Here is a 23501-nt window from a genome sequence, read left to right as displayed (position 1 = left end):
TAAAGGTAGGGTTTAGGGTCTTTTGTAGAGCAGGAAGAGTAGAAGAATAAAGGGTAAGATAAAGAGATCATTGAGCTAATGGAATACAGGGACTAGGTTAGTTAGGGAAAAAATGATGTTAGAGAGAAAAGAGAAAATGGAACAATCAGAGAAGAATCAAAATAAGGTTCAGAAACAGGCTTTTTCTGTAAAAGTTTGAGAGCATTACCAATTATGTTGCCTGGATACCTAACCCATTTTCAGTGTTGGAGAAACAATCAGGAGAGGTAGGATCACGACTTGGATCGGTTGAGATAATTGTTGTTTTTTTTTTTTTCCTAAGAACTCTTTCAGCTCTAAAATGTCCATATTTTAAAAATATTCCTCTCCCCCTAAAGTCTCCAAATGATCATAATAATCTATAAGAATCTTGAAAATTTAGGAAACGAATTTATAAAATACATTCTTCGTTTTTAAGAGTGTAGTTAACATCTTTTTTTTTTTTTTTTTTTTTTTAAAGATTTTATTTATCCATGCAGGGAGCCTGACATGGGACTCGATACCCGGTCTCCAGGATCACACCCCGGGCTGCAGGCGGCGCCAAACCGCTGCCCCACCGGGGCTGCCCTGTAGTTGACATCTAATAATTAACCTTTAATAGGGAAAAAAATCACAATATTTTTTTTTTCAATTTTTATTTATTTATGATAGTCATAGAGAGAGAGAGAGAGAGAGAGGCAGAGACACAGGCCGAGGGAGAAGCAGGCTCCATGCACCGGGAGCCCGACGTGGGATTCGATCCCGGGTCTCCAGGATCGCACCCTGGGCCAAAGGCAGGCGCCAAACCGCTGCACCATTCAGGGATCCCAAAAAATCACAATAATAGGAATTTGTTTTCTCATTCTCATATTTTCTTCCTATGAACATTCATTCTTTCAAATAGTTATATGATTTTTCAGGAGAAAGGAGTGGAATTTTTAAAAGATGTATGTGAAAAAGCAGCTGAGCATCTTAAAATTCTTATGTAAGAGGTATTAGTATTGTGTTTTTATACAAGTTAGTCAGGATTAATGAGCAGAACATTTGCTTAATTTATAAATTAATTTGGACACTTTTTACACTTCATTATTCATTCTGCGCAAATTTTTTGATGAGTTAGTTTGCTTAAGGCAACACTAAGCTCTCTCATTCATGTAGAATCTAGTTAGCCCTTTTGGTTTATCTCATGGGTAGAGCTTAAAGTATTTGACAAAATTTGATCTGACAGCTTTACAGTTATGTAACACAGAACAGAAGCTGAAAAACAAAGAAGAAGAAGTGATTTATCATAGCAACCTATATTTCTCTTTAGAGCTTTACCACTTTTCTCTTGCTAAACTGTGGCAGAACCACCATAAGGCTGGTAGTTTACAGTTGTAAGTTCACCAGTATATTTTTTTTTTTAGAAGCCATTACAAACCTTTAGAGGTGAAAAGGTCCTTAGGATTATCCTGTCCAGTTGCATCACATTACCAATGAGAATACAGAAGCTTAAAGAGGGTAAGTAACTTGCCCAGGGTCACTGACTTAGCTAGTGGTCGAGCTGACCCAAGAACCAGGGTTGTGCATAGAATTCCAATTCCAGTTGCTCTTTCTCGTGTAATATGTGAATAGAATATTTAATAACAAGGGAATTATAGCAATATTTTACAAAAGGAGATGTCACATAACCATGACAAATATGATTTTGCATACTGAGTAAAAATAATTATATTGGAAGGTATATTTAATTGTCTGGATTTCTATTATTTTAGCCTCAGTAGTGGTAAGGACATTCTGTTTCCTCATCAATATACAGGGGATAATAGAAATATCTCACTATATTTTTAATGTGGCCATCTCTTAAAAGTCTGATATATGGTCATTTCTCAGTAAATGTTACCTGCTGCTGTTAACTTACTGGTTTATAATAACTTCTAGTTATTTAATCTTCATTTACTTACTTTTAGGTGATTATTTAGCCAATAAAATTGAGCACTAAGAGCAACTAGTAATAAAAGTAATGGATTTAAGAACAGATTTGCAACTCATAAACATTTTAGAAGGGGGATGTGTGTATGTGTGTGTCTCTGGGCCTTTGGAATTAGAGAAATACTTGCTAATTCTTTTCATTTTAACAACTATGATGCTATAGTTGTTTTTAAACCGTATTCATAAATTACAACTTCTTGGCAACATTTCTCTTCCCAGTAATGCTCTTTATGCAAATTTCAAAGTTTTTAAATTGTTGGACTGCAGGAAAACAATTGTTTCATTGTGTGTGTGTGTGTGTGTGTGTGTGTGTGTGTATGTGAATATTCTTTAATAATAAGCCCAGAAGCAATTATTTTTCTGTTTAAAAATGGTCATCTAAATCAATTAAAGAATTAAAGATAATGAATTTCCGTTTTTACACTTTAATTAATTTAGTCATTTTGTAATTAATTGCCTTTGATTTGTAATAGCACCTTCCTTCTGGTATGCATGCCTATACCTGTAGTGCAATATTTTCTAAAATGTGCTGATATAATACTGGTGATTTAGTTGTTTTTTTTTTTTTTTTTTTTTTAAGACTTATTTATTTAGTTAGTTTTTGAGACCACAAGCATGAGCAGGGAGGAGGGGCAGAGGGAGAAGCAGACTTCCCACTGAGCAGGGAGCATGCCCCGGGGCTCAATCCCAGGACCCTGGATCATGACCTGAGCTAGGGGCAGACACTTAAAGGCAGACACTTAACAGACTTGAGCCACCCAGGTACCCCTAGGAGTATTCATATGAACATTTAAATGATGGTAGTTAGAAATTTTAATGCTGACTAGGAAAATGTATAATCTAATGTCACTTTGGTGACTTTATAGTTTAGGGTAAATGTTTCTAAAAAAGTAAACTGAGATTCTGATACCAGCTGCAACATGGATAAACCTTAAAACCATTATGGTAAGTGAAATAAGCCAGACATCAAGGGATAATTGTTGTTGATTCCACTTAAGTTCCTAGAATAGGCAAATTCATAGAGACAGAATAGAATGGTGGTTAGCAGGAGATGGGGGAAGAGGGAATGAGGAATGATTGTTTAGCGGGTACAGAATTTCTGTTTGGGATGGTAAAGAAAAGTCCTGGAAATGGAGACTGATGATGGTGGTACAATAGTATGGATGTGCTTACTGCTAAGAATTGTAAATCTAGAAGTGGTTAAAATGGTAAGTGTTATATGCATGTTTTACCAACTTAAAAAAGAGGAGGGAAGAAAAGAAGATGGAGAGACGTATGTGTGTATTTTTAAAGAAGTGAATTGAGGGGCATTTGACTGGACTGGTTCAATTGGTAGAACATTTGACTCTTGATCTTGGGGTTGTGAGTTCAAAACTTACTTAAAAAAAAAAAGAAAATTAAAAAGAGAAGTGACTTGAGAAACATATTAAATAGTGATATAGGCACTTAACACCCTAGGAAAATGTCCATGGTAGTATGCATTATTGAAGCTTGGACAACACCAGGGTAGAGAACTGATCAATGGTTTAGGGAGACCAACTCCTATTCAGGCTTAATCTGCTGTGGACTAGTGGGTGGGCCTGCATTTCACTCTTACTTGAAGCATATTAGGTAAGAAACCAAGACCTCTCATCTCAGACTGTATACTGCCCTAAAATTATTCTGGGCTCTGCGAAATGGGTTCTTTTTTTTAAAAATTTTTTAAAATTTTTATTTATTTATGGTAGTCACAGAGAGAGAGAGAGAGAGAGAGAGAGGCAGAGACATAGGCAGAGGGAGAAGCAGGCTCCATGCACCGGGAGCCCGACGTGGGATTCAATCCCGGGTCTCCAGGATCGCGCCCTGGGCCAAAGGCGGGCGCCAAACCGCTGCGCCACCCAGGGATCCCCAAAATGGGTTCTTTATTCAGATCACCTACTTTGCCTGTGTAACAGAATTGTCTTCTTTTCAGTAATGTAACAAAAAAAAATGTACTTAAAACATGACATTAGCATTTGAAATCTTTTTACAGTAACAGCAGATGAAAAAGAAAATCACTTATAAGCTTGTTTCTCTGTCAAGACTATTTTTCCTTCTATGTCCATTTTGTATGATTTAGAATGCCATATTTTTGTATGATTTTATAATCAACTGTGCTTTTTTTTAAAAAAAGATTTTATTTATTTGACAGAGAATGAGAGTCAACTGTGCTTTTTATAGACCAAGTTTTGTCAGCAGGGTTTAAACATTATGTTTCATCCTATAGATTATGATTACCGTCAGCAAATGAAATTCTTATTATTTAAAAAAACTTAAAATCTTTTTAGGGCACCTGGGTGAGTCGATTGGACATCCAACTCTTGATTTTGGCTCAGGTCTTGATCTCAGGGTCATGGTATGGCCATGAGTCAGGCTCTGCGCTCAGCGTGGTATCTGCCTGTCCCTCTCCCTCTGCCCCTCCCCCACTTACTCTCTCTTAAATAAATGAAATAAAATCTTAAAAAAAGATTTTTAAGTAATCTCTTCACCTAAGGTGTAGCTTAAACTCACAACCCCAAGATCAAGAGTCACATGCTTCACCTCCTGAGCCAGCGGGGTGCCCCAGCAAATGAAAAAAAAAAATTAAGTAGCCTCCACATCCAGTGTAGAGCCCAGCATGGGGCTTGAACTCACAACCCAGAGATCAAAACCTGAGCTGAGATCAAGGGTCGGATGCTTAACTAACAGCCACCTAGGCATTGCCAGCAACTGAAATTTTTAAATATATTCGTTCATAGCTTGTTGTGGCTGTTAATTTTCAAGAGAGTCTTTTGAGTTGGTTTAAGGGTAATGGTAATCTTTCCTGAGCTTCATGTAGTCAGTGGTATGGTATGGTATATTAAAAATCTCTTGGGATCCCTGGGTGGCGCAGTGGTTTGGCGCCTGCCTTTGGCCCAGGGCGCGATCCTGGAGACCTGGGATCGAATCCCACGTCAGGCTCCCGGTGCATGGAGCCTGCTTCTCCCTCTGCCTGTGTCTCTGCCTCTCTCTCTCTCTCTCTCTGTGACTATCCTAAATAAATAAATAAAATATTAAAAAAAAAAATCTCTTAATGTGTTGCTTGGATATAAAGCTGGGGTCTTCTCTATAAGAGAGTAAAAACAGTTGATACATTCTCTTAACTAGTGCTTCTTTCATCACTACTCACCATTTATCTTGTGTTTTTAGTTTGATCTAAATTTTTTTTAAAAGAATGATTTATTTTAGAGAGAATGAGTGAGAAGAGGGGAGGGGCAGAGGGAGAGAGAGAATTCTGAAGCCGACTCCTCGCTGAGTGCAAAGTCCCACCTAGGGCTTGATCTTAGGACCCTGAGATCATGACCTGAATTCCCACTACTTTAGTTTGCTGTTATACACTGAGTTTGATATAGATGAAAAGAGTTACTCAAACTAAAAAGTAAGCTGCCTTCACAGTAGAGCTGCTATTTTATTTTATTGAGCCTTTCCTTACTCTTACTTACCCAAGCTCCTGGTTGATCTCTCTTGAAACATAAAGGGTTTTTTTTTTTTTTTTTTCCATTTTCGTAAGTTGGCTAGAAGTCTTGTGGTACAGCTTTCATCAGTAGTTTGGCAAATTTTTCTTTCTTTCTGCTTTTATTTAGACATTTATGGTTACTAACAGAGGGGCTGAATTTGTTCTATTTCTAGGTTTTATTTTATTATAATTATTTTTTAAAGATTTTATTTATTAGAGTGGGAGGGAGAGGGAGAGAGAGAGAGAGAGAGACAGAGAGAGAGAGAGAAGAGCAGTGGAAGGGGCAAAGGGAGAGGGAGAAGCAGACTCCTCGCTGAGCAGGGAGCCTCACGTGGGTGTTGATCCCCATCCCAGGAGTCTGGGATTATGACCTGAGCCGAAGGCAGATGCTTAAGCAAGTGAGCCACCCAGGAGCCCCTTTAATTATCTATTTTTCTGTGAAAGAGAGCAAGGGTGACCATGTACAAGTAGGAGGAGGGTCAGAGGGAGAGGGAGAAGCAGACTTCTCAGAGCCCAACGTGGGGTCTGATCCCAGGACCCCAAGATTACGACCTGAGCTGAAGTGAGAGATCCAACCAAGCCACATATACACACAGCATTATTTGAATAAAATTAGGCTCCCAGTCATATGTACACCAAGTTTTAAAGTCCCTAAGACCAATATTTCAGATTATCTCATTATCACCATATCTTCCAAATTCAGAAAACTGTATTTTTAAAAAATATTTTTATTTATTTATTCATGAGAGACACAGAGAGGCAGAGAGAAGCAGGCTCCATGCAGGGAGCCCGACGTGGGACTCGATCCTGGGTCTCCAGGATCATGCCCTGGGCTGAAGGCAGCACTAAACCGCTGAGCCACCCAGGCTACCCCAGAAAACTGTATTTAACTATAACTGTTACCGTGTATGTCCTTTTATGTGTTTGTTATATTTCCACCAGATATTCAATTCCTGTCTAATACTGTTGCTGTGATAAAATGGATTTGAAGGTCATTTCAGAGAAAAGTAACTTTGCTTTTCTCAGTTGCTTTTCTTCTGCCTTTCTTTCCCTTTTTTAATTTTCCTTTATGAAAACTGAAGAGGTTATTGACAAATATAGCTGTTCTTGCTCCCCAGTTTTTATTTTGGGTAAATACAAAATAGGGAATTTTTATTTTATTTAGGTATTTATATATTTTTAAGTAGGCTCTAAGCGCAGTGTGGAGCCAAGCACGGGGCTTGATCTCACAACCCTGAGATCAAGACCTGAGCTGAAGTCGAGTCGGACACTTACTGACTGAGCCACCCAGGCACCCCCCAAATAGGGAATTTTTAAAGCAAAATCATCTATATTGCTTTATATATACTCTTTTAAGAACTAGTAGCTTGGTATTTGATGTAGATTGTAGGTTTTTATTTAACTTTATGATGGACATTTTAAAGAGTACACAAATCAGGATCCTCTCCATGCATCTGATACGTCTCTTAAGTTTCGTTTAACTTACATTAGTGTTCACCTTTTTTTTGTAAAACTCCATACTGTATATTTATTGTAGAAACAGAGTTCTAAATTTGGCTGACCATATACGTAAGGCTTCATTTCACATTTGTCTAATGATTTGGTTAGATTTGGGTCCAGTTTTCTTGTCATATCACATGAGGATGCATAGGAGTTCTCATCCTACTTTTAGTAAGATTGGTTAAGTGTGGATATACATACCTAGCACATATGAATGCATTTATACGTGCCAAAATACTCCTGCCCAAACGCTCATAGCAGCCCACCTGCCCATCAGTAAGAGAATAGGTAAATAAACTGTATTTGGGTATGATGGAATACTACATAGCAATAAAAGGGGACAAATTAACTGGCATCACCAAAACTGCTGCTATTTCTCACAGAAATAACCTTGAATGAAAAGAGTTGACATAATAGAAAGCCTGCTGTATGATTTTAGATATAAGAAGTTCAAAGATGGGTGAAATTGTCTGATTTAACCATACCATAAGACCGATGAAACAATACTACCTTATTAAAAAGTTCTTTTTACCCCTTCTGATTGAGATAGCTCCCCTTAATCCTGTATTCCATTTCCATAGATCTTAGGGTTTATTTCCATATCTTATTATTACATTTGTTTGTGTATTCATGTGCCTGTTACAGAAGTTTTATGGTTTTGTTTTGTTTTGTTTAGGTTTTATTTTTAAGTGACCTCTACACCCAAGGTGGGGGCTCAAACTTGCAACCCTGAGATCAAGAGTTGCATGCTCCACGACTAAGCCACCCGGGTACACTCCGTTCCCCATTAAAAAAAAATTATTCTATTTTTTAATTTATTTTTAAGTAAGTCCTATGATCAACGTGGGGCTTAAAGTCACAACCTCAAAATCAAGAGTCACATGCTCTACCAACTGAGCCAGCCATGAGTCCCTAGAAGTTTTAGACTATGTTTTAATATCTGACAAGTCTTATACCTTTCTCCAGCCATTGCTCTGCCTTTTGAGGATTTTTCTAGTTATTCTTGCTTATTTACCTTTTCAAATTAACTTTATAATTAACTCGTTTTGCTTCAGGAAAAAAAAAAAGCTATTTTCATTAGGATTGCCTTAAATTAATAGATTATTTTAGGGAGAGCTACTATCTTTTTGGTATTGAGGTGTCCTTTCCAAAGAACATGGTTTGTCTTTTCCTAGTTTGTTTACTTTGCTTCTTTCAGGAGTGTTTTAGACTTAAATAGATTTCCTGTTGTTTGTTGTTGTTAAACTTAAGCCTATTTTAATTTTTGCTTTTGTAGATGGGATCTTTTTTTTTTTTTTTTTTTTGTAGATGGGATCTTATTTTCCCTTTTTACTAATTTTTCCATTCATTATTTCCTTTTACTGGTGGTTATTATATATATGAAGTCTTGATGTATGTGTTTAATTTTATATCCTACTATTCAACTACAATTTCCTACTGCTTGGTATAATTTTTCGTAGATTCTTTTGGATTTTTCAATTAAATATGTTATTTGCAAGTAGAAGTAGAGTGAGTCTCTCCCCAAACCCTTACACCTCTCTCGAGTTGTTAAGCCTTTAATTGCTTTCTCTTGTCTAATTGCATTGACTAATACCTATATAATTTTATATAGTAGTAGAGTCTTTATTTTTCTTGGTTGTAGTGGAAGTCTTTTTAAAAAATATTTATTTATTTGAGAGAGTGCAAAAGAGAGGACATGTGCGAGAGCATGAAGTGGAGGGCAAAGGGAGAAGCAAACTCCCCTCTGAGCAGGGAGCCCAGCTGGGGCTTGTCTGTCCCAGGGCCCTGGGATCATGACCTGAGCCAAAGGCAGATGCTTAACCGACAGAGCCACTCAGGCACACCAGTGGGAAAGTCTTTAGTGTGTCCCGACTAGGAAAGTCTTTAGTGTGTCCCAACTAAGATGCTGGCTTTAAAAATGTATATATGTGCACATCCATATATACGAGATGTAACTTACATGCCATAATATTTATCTATCATAACTGTCCAATTCAGCGATTTTTTTTAAAGAAAATTTATAGGATTGTAAAATATTTTTGTTAATCCCAGAAGTTCCCATGTGTCTGTCCTTTTATATAGTGGTTTATATGTTGACAGATATAGGAGGATATACTTAAATGCATATGTATAGAGACACCTGGGTGGCTCAGTGGTTGAGCATCTGTCTCTGGCTCATGTTGTGATCCCGGGGTCCTGGGATGGAATCCCTCATTGGGCTCCCTGCAGGGAGCCTGCTTTTCCCTCTGCCTCTCTCTCTCTGTGTCTCATGAATAAATAAATAAAATCTTCTAAAAAAAATGCATGTGTATATATGCAAATATGTATACCTTAGCCTGTATATTTTTATATTTTAGGAAATTACCCATTGTTTCCTATTTCATTGCTTATTTTTAGTACAAATGAATATTTCAAAGTTTTTTTTATGTATATTTTCATCATCAGGCTCAGATTGTTGTCTGTCTGAGCAAAGGTTTTTTTTTTTTTCTTCTGAGCAAAGGTTTTTTAAAGTGTGGTATTAAAGTAAAAAGTTTTTTCTATGAGTAAAAAGAAGATAACATTTCGTCTTCTAAAATATTTGTCCCATATTGTTTGTTGAAGAGAATGGCATTCCCTGTGGATATGCTGGATAATTGCAGTCATGAGGAACTGGAAAATTCTGCTGAAGATTATATGTCAGATCTAAGGTGTGGGGACCCTGAAAATCCTGAACGTTTTTCTCTTCTCAATATTACGGTAAGGTGTGCGAAGGTGATTTTTGTCAACCTTTTAAGTTGAGTTTATACGTGAAATCAGTATCTTCTTATTATTTTTCATTTAAAAATGTTAATCACCTTTGAAGTTTTCCTCCAAAGACTTGAGTAAAATGGGTAAATATTGGTTGGTTAGTACAGCAGCATGATCAAGTTTTAAAAAGACAGGTTATTGCTTAATATTTATATTTTGCTTTTAAAATTATATGTAAGTTGTTTTGCTAAGACTGGTTATGGCATTTGAGCTAACTAAATTAAGTTTACTTTAGATTTGGAATTTGTGACTTTAGAAATTTTTAATTAAAAAATCAGCAAAACAATTACATATTTTTATGTCACAAATTATCTTTTTTTCTATCCAACTTTCTAATTTATAAGTGTGATGTATTGTGAGGGAAAGATCATTAGCATTCCACTGTGAAATAGATGGTAGGCCAGTTCTGTACACTCTGCTGGCCTCAGAGTTTTCTTCCAGAAAATGATGTTTAAAGGATTCTTTAAAATCTATTCTTCCAAAGCACGAGGATTTAAAAATTTTATTCTTATAAACCGCCAATATTTTATAATTATCTGAATTGTAATATTATCTCTAAATGGGGAATTATGGTCAGATAAATGAAGGTAGAAAAATCTTAAAAGTATCATCTGTGTCTCACAGGGAAAACAAATGTACCTATCTGATGTCTTTGACCATAAAATGAGAGATTTACCCCGTGAGATTGTCTAAATAACAGATGATAAACATAGTTGTTTTTTAATGAGTTTTTGTTCTGTATCATGCCTTTGTTTTTATTCAGATGTGTGGCTAGAGCATAGTAGTAATATTTATTGAAGTAAACTTTAATTTTTTCCCCAAATAACAAGATTCTTGCAAAAGGGAAGTCTGATTACTAATTTTTTTGAGACTAGAAATATTTTCTATGAAATTAAATTATGTAATTTGTATTAATGTAGAGAAAGTTCAATATTTTGGTAGAAGCATGGTGTTTTTGCCCTATGTTTTCTTAACAAACTCTTCACTACTCTAATCAATTGTCTTTTCAGATTCCTATTAGCCTGTCAAATGTAGGCTTTGTACCTCTTTATGGTGGAGATCAGACTGAGAAAATTCTTGCTCTTTTTGCACCTGAGGACTCACTCACAGGTCTCTTTTCTGCTTAATCTTTATCAATTGAGGAAGTTTTCTCCAAACAATAAGATCTTTATTAAAAAGTAGCTACAAAAAAAAAAAAAGTAGCTACTTGAAGGAGCTTAAAAAATTGTTTCAAACTAAATTTCAGAAAATAAAATTTTCACTTGTTTGTAATTTTTTTTTTGTTTTTTTTTTTTTACTTATTTGTAATTAAATGTTTACTGAGTGAAATAAAAATGGTGTAAATGGGGCCACATTGTCTTAAAAGTGTGGGTGTATTTAATAAGGTTATCTGTATAAGCTTTTCCAAATAGTAATATTGCATACTATAAGACTAAAATGTTAATCATTTATTCTGTTTTAGCTGTGGCACTTTACCTTGCTGATCAGTGGTGGGCTATTGATGATATTGTGAAAACATCTGTTCCTTCTAGAGAAGGGCTTAAGCAGGTAACAAGATCCTGTAATTTAAAAGTGTTTCTTCTGAGGCTGTTTTACAGTATGTTTCCCCTAAACATTGATAGTTGATGAAATTATTGAGCACGTCTCCATTTTAGTATAACCAGGTTGTATTAAACCCTTAGAGTTTCAATGTTATGATGAAACTGGTAGTCTGATTGAACTTCCTTAATTTTACGTGGTTCCAAAAAGTATCAAATTTGGGTGAGGAAGAGTGAATACCTTGGGGTTACTTGAAATGTAGTGACCTGAATCGACCTGTTAACTTCTGGTTTTCTTAAAGGGTAGAGAAAAGGCTACTAATGTCTGTGGGTTTGCCTGTATTCTCTGTCTATAGGAGAGACTGACCAGGAAACCTGTCTATCAGAAGGGGCCATTTTACGTGGTCTACTCAAGTGTTCTAAAGAGTGGAGTAGAAGGGAGGTCCTCGGGGGCGTACTACCAAACTTTGTCATTTTTTTTCTGTCCTGGTCATCATTTTATCATTTACTGAGAGGAAGGCATACATAGCTGATATGCTGATCACTTCTGCCTGCCACAGTGCTTGATGGGAGAAACCAGTCTATGAAAGGCAGAGTTCAGAAACAAAGAGCAGGATGTAACACAATGAAAAGTAGTACCCGGAGGTTCAAAAAATTAACTGCACATGTGCACCATGAAGAACAAGCTAAAACAGTGCATATGAAAACGCTTGGGCTATAGTTAATTGGGACTAAAGCCAAGGTAAGAAAAACAGCTAATAAAAAATATGCCTATATAGCAAAGTCCCATTGTCTTAGCAATATCTTCAGCATTCGGATCTGTTAATGTCTGCCAAGTCCCAGTGGAAAGAGAGACGTTAAGGATCTGGAGCAGTTTCAAGGGAGAGGACCCCACATTGCATTCAGTCAGTCTCTTTCTTTAGTTGAATGTCTTGGCTTCTTCAAAGTACAGTTTTTGGTTATAGTCTGCTTAGTATGAAGAAGAATTTTATAGTGGTCAGAGCTGTTCAAGGAAGGAATGGGTTGCCTTGAAAGCTAGTGAGCTTTGTCATTTCTTGTATTTGGTATCTGGCATCCCCTAGTGTGTAGTATGGTTAAGGTAGTTTTGTTGTTGTTGTTTTATTTTTTGAGAGTAGTGTGTATATAGTTAATACTTTTTGTTCTTCATTCGTTTAATTAGAGGGCACTCTTGTTTTTCCTTGAGGAGACTTGAGGAGAAATAGACTTTATGGATAGAACTCTTGTTTTGAGTGGTGAAAAGATGTCTAAGGAAAACCACATCCTTTGATGTCAGAAAGTTGGTGAGGGGGTCCCGGTGACCATGTGGCTCTGCATGTAGGAAGTGAACCTCTGCCTCCATCCTGTGAGTGTCCCATGTTTGTTTTTATCAGACTTTCCTGTGCCACTGTAGGGTCTGTGGGTATGTATGTGGGGTGAAGTGGGTATTCCTTATAGTTAAGACGCCCAAGACATGACTGTTAAATGAACATTTTACCTGGAAAAGATGAGACAGATTCCTTTTCTTTCTTTTTTTTCTTTTTCTTTTTTTTTTTTACAGATTCCTTTTCTAAGAGGATAAATACGGCCTTGCTCATCAAATAAGTTATTGTTCTCAAAGTCTTCGAGGATAATATAACTTTTTTTGGTTCCCCCTGTTCTTTTTTAATTTACTATTGAGGCTAGAATGGGGTGAAAAAGAGTTGAAGCAGTAGAGGTGTTGGGGGCAGCACTTATGGTGGGGGAAACTCTGGATCTGGGCAACTGGAAGAGGAAAGAAAACACTTGAGTGCTAAGGAAGAGATGCTGAGGATTGGTACATTAGAAACTCATTTGCCTGTTTTAGAATTTTGCTGAGAGGCAGTATTCCATGCATAGTATGTGTTTGTAGATATGAACTGTTATTGCTGTGAATGATTCATCTCATCTGTGTGATGGAAGGTTTAAGAAATCATTTTGAGTGTATTTCCAGTGCTTTGAATGCTAGTATGAGTTGTAGAAGCAGGAAGCAAGGTAGATGGCATCTCTGAATGGATGCGTATCATAACTGTTGTGCCTGGTGTCTGACTCTCTTTCCAGGTGAGAACTCTTGGGGAGAGAGTGGTTCTGTATGTTCTGAATCGAATTATTTATAGAAAGCAGGAAATGGAGAGAAATGAGATACCATTCCTGTGTCATAGCAGTACTGATTACGCTAAGATTCTGTGGAAGAAAGGAGAGGCCATTGGTTTTTATTCAGTTAAGCCTACAGGTGAGTCTTTAAAAGTTACTTGAAGTATCTATTATAGAAACCTCCTTTTTAGACCCCAACTATGTCAGTATCCTTTCAAATGACTCTTTAGAGTTTAAATTGAGGTGACTTTACTTAGTATTTCTTGGGAGTGCTTTGAGTCTACCTATCTGTGTACATGAGGCTTGTTAGGAAAGTTTGAAAAACAACAAAAATAAACATTTGACAGAGGGTAGGATTTCTGATTTCTCCATGTATGTACAAAGAGAGTTGTGCATTGAGCCTCATATTTGGCTATCTTGATTCCTTACCATGTCCTTTCCTTCATTTAAAGTAGTTGATTCCTGCTGCTATCACTATTACGGTCTCCTCCTAAAACTGCTATCTACCCGTGGACAAAATGTATTGTCTTTGTCTGCCTCACATAGCTGATTCAGCCTGATTTATCAAAGGCAGGTTTGCTGATTATCATAAAAAACAATATATTTATAGAATTCAGCTAGCTTCGAAATCCTTAATCTTCTAAAGTTTGGGTTTTTGGATCCTAAGATCCAACTAGACCCTGTTCCTAAAAGATGGGTGCAACTTCATCATGCCTTCCCTATTTTCCTGCCATTTCTCCTCTATAGAGGTATTGGAGCCAGAAAGATCTAATGTGCTTGGTCCATGTACACACATTCACCCTACACTTTAAAACCACCAGGTGGTTTTTAAAAAGTTGGCCTTTTCTGTACCTTGAACAAAAGACCTTTCATAGAGAACACTCACATTATTTTCAGCCTTTTTCACAAGTCATGCCTTCCAAATTTATCCCTTTTGGTTTGATCACATCTAAAGATCATACCAAATTCACTGTTGATTTGCAGGACAGTTGTGACTGATGGGTTCATTACATGATCAGGACAACACTTAGGATAAGAATTAGTTCATGTAGTCAGTGAGAAGTTTGCTTTTTCTCAGGAATAAAAAATTGTGATCGGTAGCTTAAACTGGTTTGCTGTTTTATTTTATTTTTTCAAAGATTTTTTTATTTTAGAAGGAGAATGCACAATCGGGAGAGAGGGGCAGAGAGAGAATCTCAAGCAGACTCCCCGATGAGTGCAGAGCCTGATATGGGGCTCAGTCTTAACAACCCTGAGATCATGACCTCAGCCGAAATCAAGAGCTGGATGCTCAACTGACTGAGCCACCCAGGCATCCTAGCTGGTTTGCTGTTTTAATAAATACTTTGGTTCTCCTTAATAGGCTGTTTTATTCTTGTATAAATTTGAGATAGAACCAATTCTTTATGTAACTTGAGAAAAATATCATTACACAAGGACAGAATAATAATGTTGGATGGAAGCATTGCATAAAAGGCATCAGGGTTTTTTTTTTAAGACTTTATTTATTCATGAGACACACAGAGAGAGAGAGAGAGAGAGGGAGAGAGAGAGAGGCAGAGACACCAAGGCAGAGGGAGAAGCAGGCTCCATGCAGGGAGCCTGATGTGGGACTCTGTCCTGGGTCTCCAGGATCATACCCTGGGCTGAAGATGGCGCTAAATTGCTGGGCCACCTGGGGATCCCCGGCATTAGGGTTTTTAAAAATGTTTAATAACTTTGGGGTTAGGGTATATTTTGATTACTTTATGCTTTATTTTATACAAGGTTATTCCTATGGCAGTTGGGAGATTTTTTTTTTTTTTTTAAGCTTCTCATACTGCCTGTAGGAAAGTTCTTACTTGAAACTAGCTCATAAAACATTTAGAGCACATACTAGTTTATACTAACTTATTTAGAGCTTAAAAGTACACAGTTAAAGGGCATAATATTCCTTTTTCAGTTTTCTAATCAGTACTTGATTCCAAGAGTGTGCCTCTTTTTCTTTTATGTGCTTTTGTGGCTCCTTCTCTCCTTTACAACCTGACCTCTATTTTTGCTTGTTGTGGAAATTAACTAAATTTTATATCCTTGAGCTTTCAAATGCTACTTGTCTACCACTTTTAGCATTTCCATACTTCTCTACTAATTGGATTACCTCCTTACTATTTATTTTAGTTCTTTCCCTTTTTTTTTCTTAAAGATTTTATTTATTTATTTATTCATGAGAGACAGAGAGAGACAGAGAGAGAGAGAGGCAGAGACACAGGCAGAGGGAGATGCAGGCTCCATGCAGGGAGCCTGATGTGGGACTCGATCCCGGGTCTCCAGGATCACGCCCTGGGCTGAAGGCGGCACTAAACCGCTGAGCCACCCCGGCTACCTAGTTCTTTCCCTCTTTAAGCTCTGGCTGTCATCTACCAGATAAAAGTGGACTTGGGTGTGCTTATACAAGGCTTTGCATTAATAACCATTTTTTTTAAAGATTTTATTTATTCATGAGAGACACAGAGAGAGAGGCAGAGACACAGGCAGAGGGAGAGGCAGGCTCTATGCAGGGAGCCCGATGTGGGACTCAATCCCCGTACTTGGAATTATGCCCTGAGCCAAAGGCAGACACTCAACTGCTGAGCCACCCAGGCGTCCTGACTTAGTAACCGTTTAATTCAGTCTGGAAGTATTCTTTTTAAAGGAAACTCATATGTACAACATTTTGGAAAAACTGTCCAAAACAAATACTTAAACACTTTGTGATAGATATATTGCTAATATACCTATCAGGAAAAAAACCTGTACCATTAGCAAAAAGATTAAATCTTGATTAAACAAATTTGTAGCCTTATATCGCTTATGTTTATGATTTTTAAATTAAATAGCAAATCATTATATTGGGACATTTGTTGGGTTATAAAAATAGTTTTGATATATAAGAGGAGACTGTATATGAAGTCAAATCCTATTACAGTACAATGAAATTTAAGAAACTATATAAATTCTTTTTAGCCTGAAATAGAGAGTTTACTGTGGGGGACTTAGAGTTTATTTGTGTGTTTTTTGGGTTACATAGATGTCAGATTATTAAAAACCATTCTTTTCAGTATATTGTTATGCAAAATCTAGCATATAACTAAGGGAGCTCAGAGAATTGAATAACATTATAACAAGGTTTTCAGTCCCTTCTGTGGTTATTAATAAGCACTTTTGTCTTAAAAAAAAAATAGGAGTAGGGGATGCCTGGGTGGCTTAGCGGTTAAGGGTCTGTCTGCCTTCAGTTCAGGGTGTGATCCTGGAGTCCTGGGATCAAGTCCCACATCAGGCTCCCTACATGAAGCCTGCATCTCCCTCTGCCTGTGTCTGCCTCTCTCTCTCTCTGTGTCTCTCATGAATAAATAAGTGAAACCTTAAAAAAAAAAAAAAAGGGGGAATAGGATTAATGCTGAACCTTGTCTCCTTCTCATATTAAGTAATATTCATGGATTCATAAACCATAAAAAAATGAGTAAGCTCCTTTTATTTTATAGATATACATTTAATGAAATTTTGTTTTTTGCCTAATAATTAGTTTTCCCAGTGTATAATACACTTGTGTTTTGATCCATCGGGTACTAATGTTAATGATAATGATATTCCAAAATTTCTTTTGGTTTGATAATTAGAACCCTATGGTCACAAGAAGTTTAAAAAATATTTATGTAGGGGTATGTTTTTGCAGTGAACAACAGCTGGATAATAAGTATGTAATCCAAGTATAAAAATATGTTACATCAGGATAACCTTTTGTAGAAAAAATACAATAGAAGTTCAAGAAAAAGGAACATGGTAACATTTTTGAGTGTTAAGGATTGCTTAGTTCAGTAGTCAAGGAATAGATAGATGTTCAATGAATGTTTGATGAAGGTTATTAAATTTTGACCCTAAATACTTTCTAGGGTCCATGTGATACATTTAGAAGAGTGATGTAATTTTATCTTTAATATTACTTGTTAATTGAAAAGGGAAAAAGAGTAAATTTACATAAAGCATCATGGCAGACACCATGTTAACTAATAGATCATGGTTAATATCACCAGAAATAAGACCTAGCAATACCATGGACTTCTGATCTATCAGGTACTGAGAAGGGCAAAACATCATTTCTTGTTTGCTCAAGACACATAACCTTAATTTTATAATGAGAGGATGTTAGACAAAGCCAAACTGAAGGTTGTTCTAGAAAATAACTGATCAGTAATCTCTAAAGTGTCAAAATCATGAAAGACAAGAAAGATGGAGTAATTATCAAAGACCAGAATTAAAGAGATATTACAGTAAATCGAGTATGGAATCCTGGATTGGATTCTAAAACAGAAAAAAGGCATTAGTGGCAAAACTGGTGAATTTTGAATAAGATTGCTAGTCAATAGTATCTTGCAAGTATTCATTTCCTGTTTTTTTTTTTTTTAAATATTTTTAATTTTTATTTATTTATGATAGTCACACAGAGAGAGAGAGGCAGAGACACAGGCAGAGGGAGAAGCAGGCTCCATGCACCGGGAGCCCGATGTGGGATTCGATCCCGGGTCTCCAGGATCGCGCCCTGGGCCAAAGGCAGGCGCCAAACCGCTGCACCACCCAGGGATCCCCATTTCCTGGTTTTGATGATAATACTTTGATGTTGTAAGATGTTAACATTAGGGAAGCTGGATGAAGGGTATATGAGACTGTATATTTTTGTGACTTTTCTATATGTCTATAATTTTATAATAGTTTCTTAAAAGTTAATATTGATAATATGCCAGAAATTCCATCCTTGAAATTATTGAAATTTAAGGTGAAATTTTTAGATGTTACCAGAGATGTGTGAATACAGGGTATTCCCAAATTATTTAGAGGTTACAACATGAGCAAAAATGTTTCCTTTGAGGAATTTGAATTGGTCAAGAGAGAAAAATTCCATAAATACCAATATAAGTTGTTTGCCTAGGAAAGGTCCCAGTCAGATCACCCTTCCATGAAGTTCATTGTTGGCAGTCGCCGCCATGCACGCAGAACATTTAATCAGCTTTTAAATGTCTCATTCATAACAATGAACAAACAGCTTAGTTAGGGAAAGCCGCTGGTATGAATTATGGAGACCAGAACAAAAGAGAATTAAAGCAATTTGGAAGAGGCAATGAAAAACAAGACTTAATTTTGGAATGTAAGAGTAGTCCTTACACTGATGAAATGAGGACGAGATTCATTAAAAGAATGTAGAGCTCTTGGAAATTCACAATTCAATGTATGGAAGATAAAGTTTAGGAAATTCATCATAAAGAAGAGCAACAAAAACCAAACCCTAAATGATGGAAAATATGTAAGAAAATTACAGGAATGGCCTGAATAATAGATGTTTTATGAGAGAACAAAGAAACCAGAGGGGAAGAAGTTATCAATGAAAATTCGAGAAAAATTCTCAGAACTATAGAACATGCATTTCTACATTAAAATGGCCCATTGAGCATCTGTCAGAATGGATTGGGATAGATTATTATGAAATTTCAGAAATCTGGGATAGAGAGAAGACTTTTTAAGTCTCCAGAGAATGAGAGAAGTATTTGTACAGAGGATCAAGAATCAGAATGACTAGATTCCTCCATGTGAGTCCTGCACCCTGGAAGTGAAATGATGCCCGCAGGGCACTAAGGAAGTGTGGTTCTGTGGAACTGGGACTGGAGTGGACGAATGTATGTAAGAGCTAAATTCTCATCTGCTCTACTGGGAAGGCGGTTGCTGATGCCTAAAATGGAAACAATTGAGAAAAGTAGTGAGTTGTTTAGAGATATGGAAGTAAATACCAGAAAGATCAGTTAAACAATTTCAAAGTGGTCGTTTATAGGGATCAGAAAGCGTCTGTGTGTGGATCATAGAGAAATGAAGTTCAGTCACATGGGGGAGGTGTGGGTTTTGACAAAAGTCAGTGTAATTTATTTATTTATTTGTGATTTTTATTATTTTATTTCTAAGTAATCTCCACATCCAACGTGGGGCTTGAACTCATAACCTCAAGATTAAGAGTTGAATGCTCCACTGAGTCAGCCAGGTGTCTCAGAAATCAGTGTAATTTTAAAATGTAGATATATCAGTCAAAACTTTTATATAAAGTGAGTGTGTTTATGAATATTGGTGTGAGGATATAAGTTACTGGAAACAGCCTGAGATAACCAAATATAACTGTGGAGGGAGTCTGACAGCAGAAGGTGCTGTCTGCTGAGAAGTGCTCATTGACTTCCTGACAGTTAAAAAGGAAATGTTAATCTACTGGGGGATAAGTGAAAGGGGAAAGTTAGCTGAGGCTGCCAACTGTTCACCAAATATTTGTGCTTAATCTTCTATATTCTAGTCACTGGCCAGTAGCTACCCAGTCAGGGATTCTGTTTTCCACTCACTTTCACAGCTAAATGGGGCTGTGTGACTAGTTGTTCCTAAAATCATGAAAAATAGTATGTTTGATGTTGGATCAAAGTGGTTAAGATTCATTCTTTTTCTTCATCTGTCTGCTGAATGCAAAGGATTTTGAAGACCTGGGGGATGGGAAACCACAAGATGGAAGGAACCTGAGTGCCTGTTACTTTGGTGTCCCCCAGTGAACATGTTTCCAGTATTTCTGTGCTTGTGTAGTCTGCTTGTATTGGGCTGGGCCTGTGACATGGTTTACGAGTAGAATGCAGCACAAGTGACACTGTGCTAAACCTTAGGAAAGCATGGAAGTTTGCACTTTGGTGCAGTTAGAAGCTAAGTTACCCTGTAAGAAATATGACTACTTCAAGGCTGCCGTGTGGTGAGGAAGCCCAGACAGCTGCGGTCAGGAGAACTGAGGTTCCCAGTGGCGAGCCCGGCTGCGCTTCCGGTCAGCAGCCAATACAAACTACCTAACAGGAGTGAAGCCATTTGGACGTTTGGCTGTTCCAGTTACCCATATGATACCACATGAAAGTTGTGATAAAAAATGAAAGATTTTGTTTTCAACCAGTACATTTTGGGATGGTTTGTTGAGCAAAAACAGGTAACTGAAACAGTTCTTGGATGACTGTACATTCACTGTGCAGGAACACCTATGTGGGACTGTTAGGAAGAAAGTATTATTTATTTATTTATTTATTTATTTGGAGTATTTTCTTATGTTAAGCTTTTCGTATTGGTTTGCTAATGACAGCTGATGTGACTGTAACTGATTTAGAAAGCATCAAGACTGTGGTGAGAATACTTGTCTGATGGTATATGACGAGACCTCATGTAGCTATAATCACATTATTTGTTTAGAATTCACCTTATGTATGTGTTCTATGGGGACCGCCAAATGTTGTTGCCTCTGTGAGGCGTTAGACCAATATTTATTGATGGTGAGGGAAGACCTATTTCTGGTGGACAGTGAAGAAATGGTGATTCCACAAGGGGAGAAAGTCACTCAAGTGTGACAGAGTTATCTGTTCTTGAATTTGAATAGATCCTGAATGGTCCTGTGAAAAAAAATTTTTTTTCCTGTGAAAATTTTATTTTGAAACATGCTATGTAGATAGAGAAGGAAGAACAGAAGAAAGTGAGCAGGAGAAAGAGCAAGAAGGAGAAATGGAGAGTTAGTAATAAAAATTGTGTAGACTCACCTCAGGGAGCTTCAATTTTAGAGGAGTTGGCAATAAATCAGGTAGACAATGCTATAAAGAAAACTGAAGTAGGTAAGAGTAGAATTTGGGGGTATGTGTGTGTGGGGTACTGTTTTATATAGAAATGTCAGGGTAAGGGTCTCTGAGGGAAGTTAGGGGTGATGGGATATGTGAAGCTTGGGGAGAAGAGATTTTGAGGCAAAGCACTGCAATGCAGAAGCCCTGAGGCAGAAGCAAGTTCAGGGTGTTTCAGAAAGAACAACAGAGGGAGTGTGTGATATGGAGATGCAGAGGGGCAGGGCCGTATCCTGAATGGTGTTCTAGGACTAGGAAAGAGTTTGAATTTATTCTTTGGGTAATGAGAATTCACTGAAGGGTTTTGAACATGGGTGTTAACACAATCTGATTTGCCTTTAAAACCGGTAACTAACTCTCTTTTAACTAACAAAACCAGGAGAGGGTGCGTGCAGGTATTGAGTTTAGTTAGTTAAGAGACTTTTGCAGGTAAGAGGTGATGGTGGCTTAGACAAGGGAGATACAGATAGAAGTAATCGTATTTGAGATAAATTATGAAGCTACTGAGGCAGGACTTCTGATGGATTGTACATGAGCTATGTAGGAAATGAGTCAAGGATGAATTCTCGACTTTTTGCTGTAAGCAGCTGGGTGAGTAGTGATGAGATTTAGGTCCACTAAGGGAAGATCAGGTTGGTTGAGAATCTGTGAAAAATCTGATTATAAATGGTTTAATAGAATCACATGTATAAATTTGTTTTGTTATATTTAAAAATTTTTTAAATGTTTTGAAGATTTAGCGAGAACACTTTGAAAGAGTGAGTGAGTGCATACATGGGGGCAGGGGCCAAGGGAGGGAGGGGAATCCCAGGCAGACTCCCCATTTAGTGCCGATTAGTGCCGAGCTCAATGCAGGACTCAATCTCACCACCCTGAGATCATGGCCTGAGCTGTAACCAAGAGTTGGCTACTAACCTGACTGAGCCACCCAGGTGCCCCTGTTCTTTTTAAAATTTTAATGGCTTTTGGAAGTAGTATTTACATTTCATACTATTCACCCATGTAAATTATACAATTTGATTTTTTTTTTTAGAGTCACCAAATTGTACGACTGTCATCATAACCAATTTTAGATCACTGTGATCATCCCCAAAAGGAAACCATATACTCATTGGCAATCACTTTCAGCTCTCAGCACCTGGCTCTAGGCAACCAGAAACTTGCCTCTATAGATTTCTGTCTCTGTAGATTTGTCTTTTCTGGACATACAGATAGAATCATACATATTATATATAATCAGACACAGTAGTTTCTTTGCCTTAGAGTACTATTTTCAAATTTCATCCATGTTACAGCATGTCATTACCACTTCATTCCTTTCTTGGCCAAATAACATGCCTTTTATGACGTACCAATATTGTCTTTCATCATTTGTTGGACTTTGGAATTGTTTCTACTTTCTGACTGTTATGAATAAGGCTGCTGTGAACATTGGTGTACAGGTTTTTGTGTAGATATGTTTTTATTTCTCTTGAGTATACATCAAAGAGTGGAGTTGCAGGGTCATATAGTAACTCTTAATTTTAGCCTTTAGAGGGGCCACCAAATGATTTTCCAAAGTGACTGCACCATTTTTCATTCCCATATCAGCAATGTGCAGTTTCTCCACATCCTTACCAGCACTTGTTTTTGTTTATCTTTTTGATTTTAGGACAGTATAGTAGATGTGAAGTGTCAGGGCATTGTCATTTTCAGTTGCATTTCCTTAATGGCTAAGGATGTGGAACATCTTTTCATGTAGTATTGACCATTTATATGTCTCCTTTTAAAATGTCTATTTAGATCCTTTGCCTTTTTTTTTTTTTTTTTTTGGTCAGTAAATCTTACCCATTTTTAAATTGGTTTGTCTTTTTTTTTTTTTACTCCCCTCCCCACTTTATTGTAACTGACATTAAAAAATTGCCCATATTTAAAATTTACAATTTGTTGTATTTTATATATGTTTATAGCTGTGAAATTATTACCATAATCAAAATAATAAACATACCCATTATCCCCCCAAATTTGTGTTTCTTTGTAACCATCCCTCCTCCCACTATGAATTGCCAAGCAAACACTTATCTGCCGTCTATTATTATAGATTAGCTTGCTTTTTCTGGAATTTTTTTTTTTTTTTTTTTTTTTTAATTTTTTTTATTTATTTATGATAGTCACACAGAGAGAGAGAGAGAGGCAGACACAGGCAGAGGGAGAAGCAGGCTCCATGCACCGGGAGCCCGACGTGGGATTCGATCCCGGGTCTCCAGGATCACGCCCTGGGCCAAAGGCAGGCGCCAAACCGCTGCGCCACCCAGGGATCCCTTTTTCTGGAATTTTATGATCATTTCAGTATATATATTTTTGTGTTAGCCTGGGTTCTTTCACTCATTGTAGTTATTTCAAGATTCACGTATCATAAAATTCACTCTA

The 23501-nt window shown here is 37.0% G+C and overlaps 1 protein-coding gene across 9 annotated transcripts in view; it reads left to right on the top strand.

The window, feature by feature from the left end:
- Window positions 1-23501, top strand: part of FAM169A (family with sequence similarity 169 member A) — a 64752-nt gene that overhangs the window by 12395 nt on the left and 28856 nt on the right. For 3 of the 9 annotated variants that reach the window (XM_072826831.1, XM_072826829.1, XM_072826830.1), the window contains exons 2-5: window positions 9584-9718; window positions 10780-10879; window positions 11232-11317; window positions 13384-13555. In XM_072826831.1, coding sequence (XP_072682932.1) covers window positions 9587-9718; window positions 10780-10879; window positions 11232-11317; window positions 13384-13555 — 490 coding nt within the window. In that variant the 5' untranslated portion in view covers window positions 9584-9586. Of the gene's footprint in view, window positions 1-922; window positions 1519-9583; window positions 9719-10779; window positions 10880-11231; window positions 11318-12027; window positions 12050-13383; window positions 13556-23501 lie in introns of those variants that run through there. The other 6 variants (XM_072826827.1, XM_072826828.1, XM_072826832.1 and 3 more) reach the window with 5 other exon arrangements.

This window comes from Canis lupus, chromosome 5, assembly GCF_048164855.1.
Source record: "Canis lupus baileyi chromosome 5, mCanLup2.hap1, whole genome shotgun sequence".
Classification (NCBI taxonomy): Eukaryota; Metazoa; Chordata; class Mammalia; order Carnivora; family Canidae; genus Canis; species Canis lupus.
Note: the sequence above shows the minus strand (reverse complement) of the source record. Positions and strands in the feature narration are given on the sequence as shown.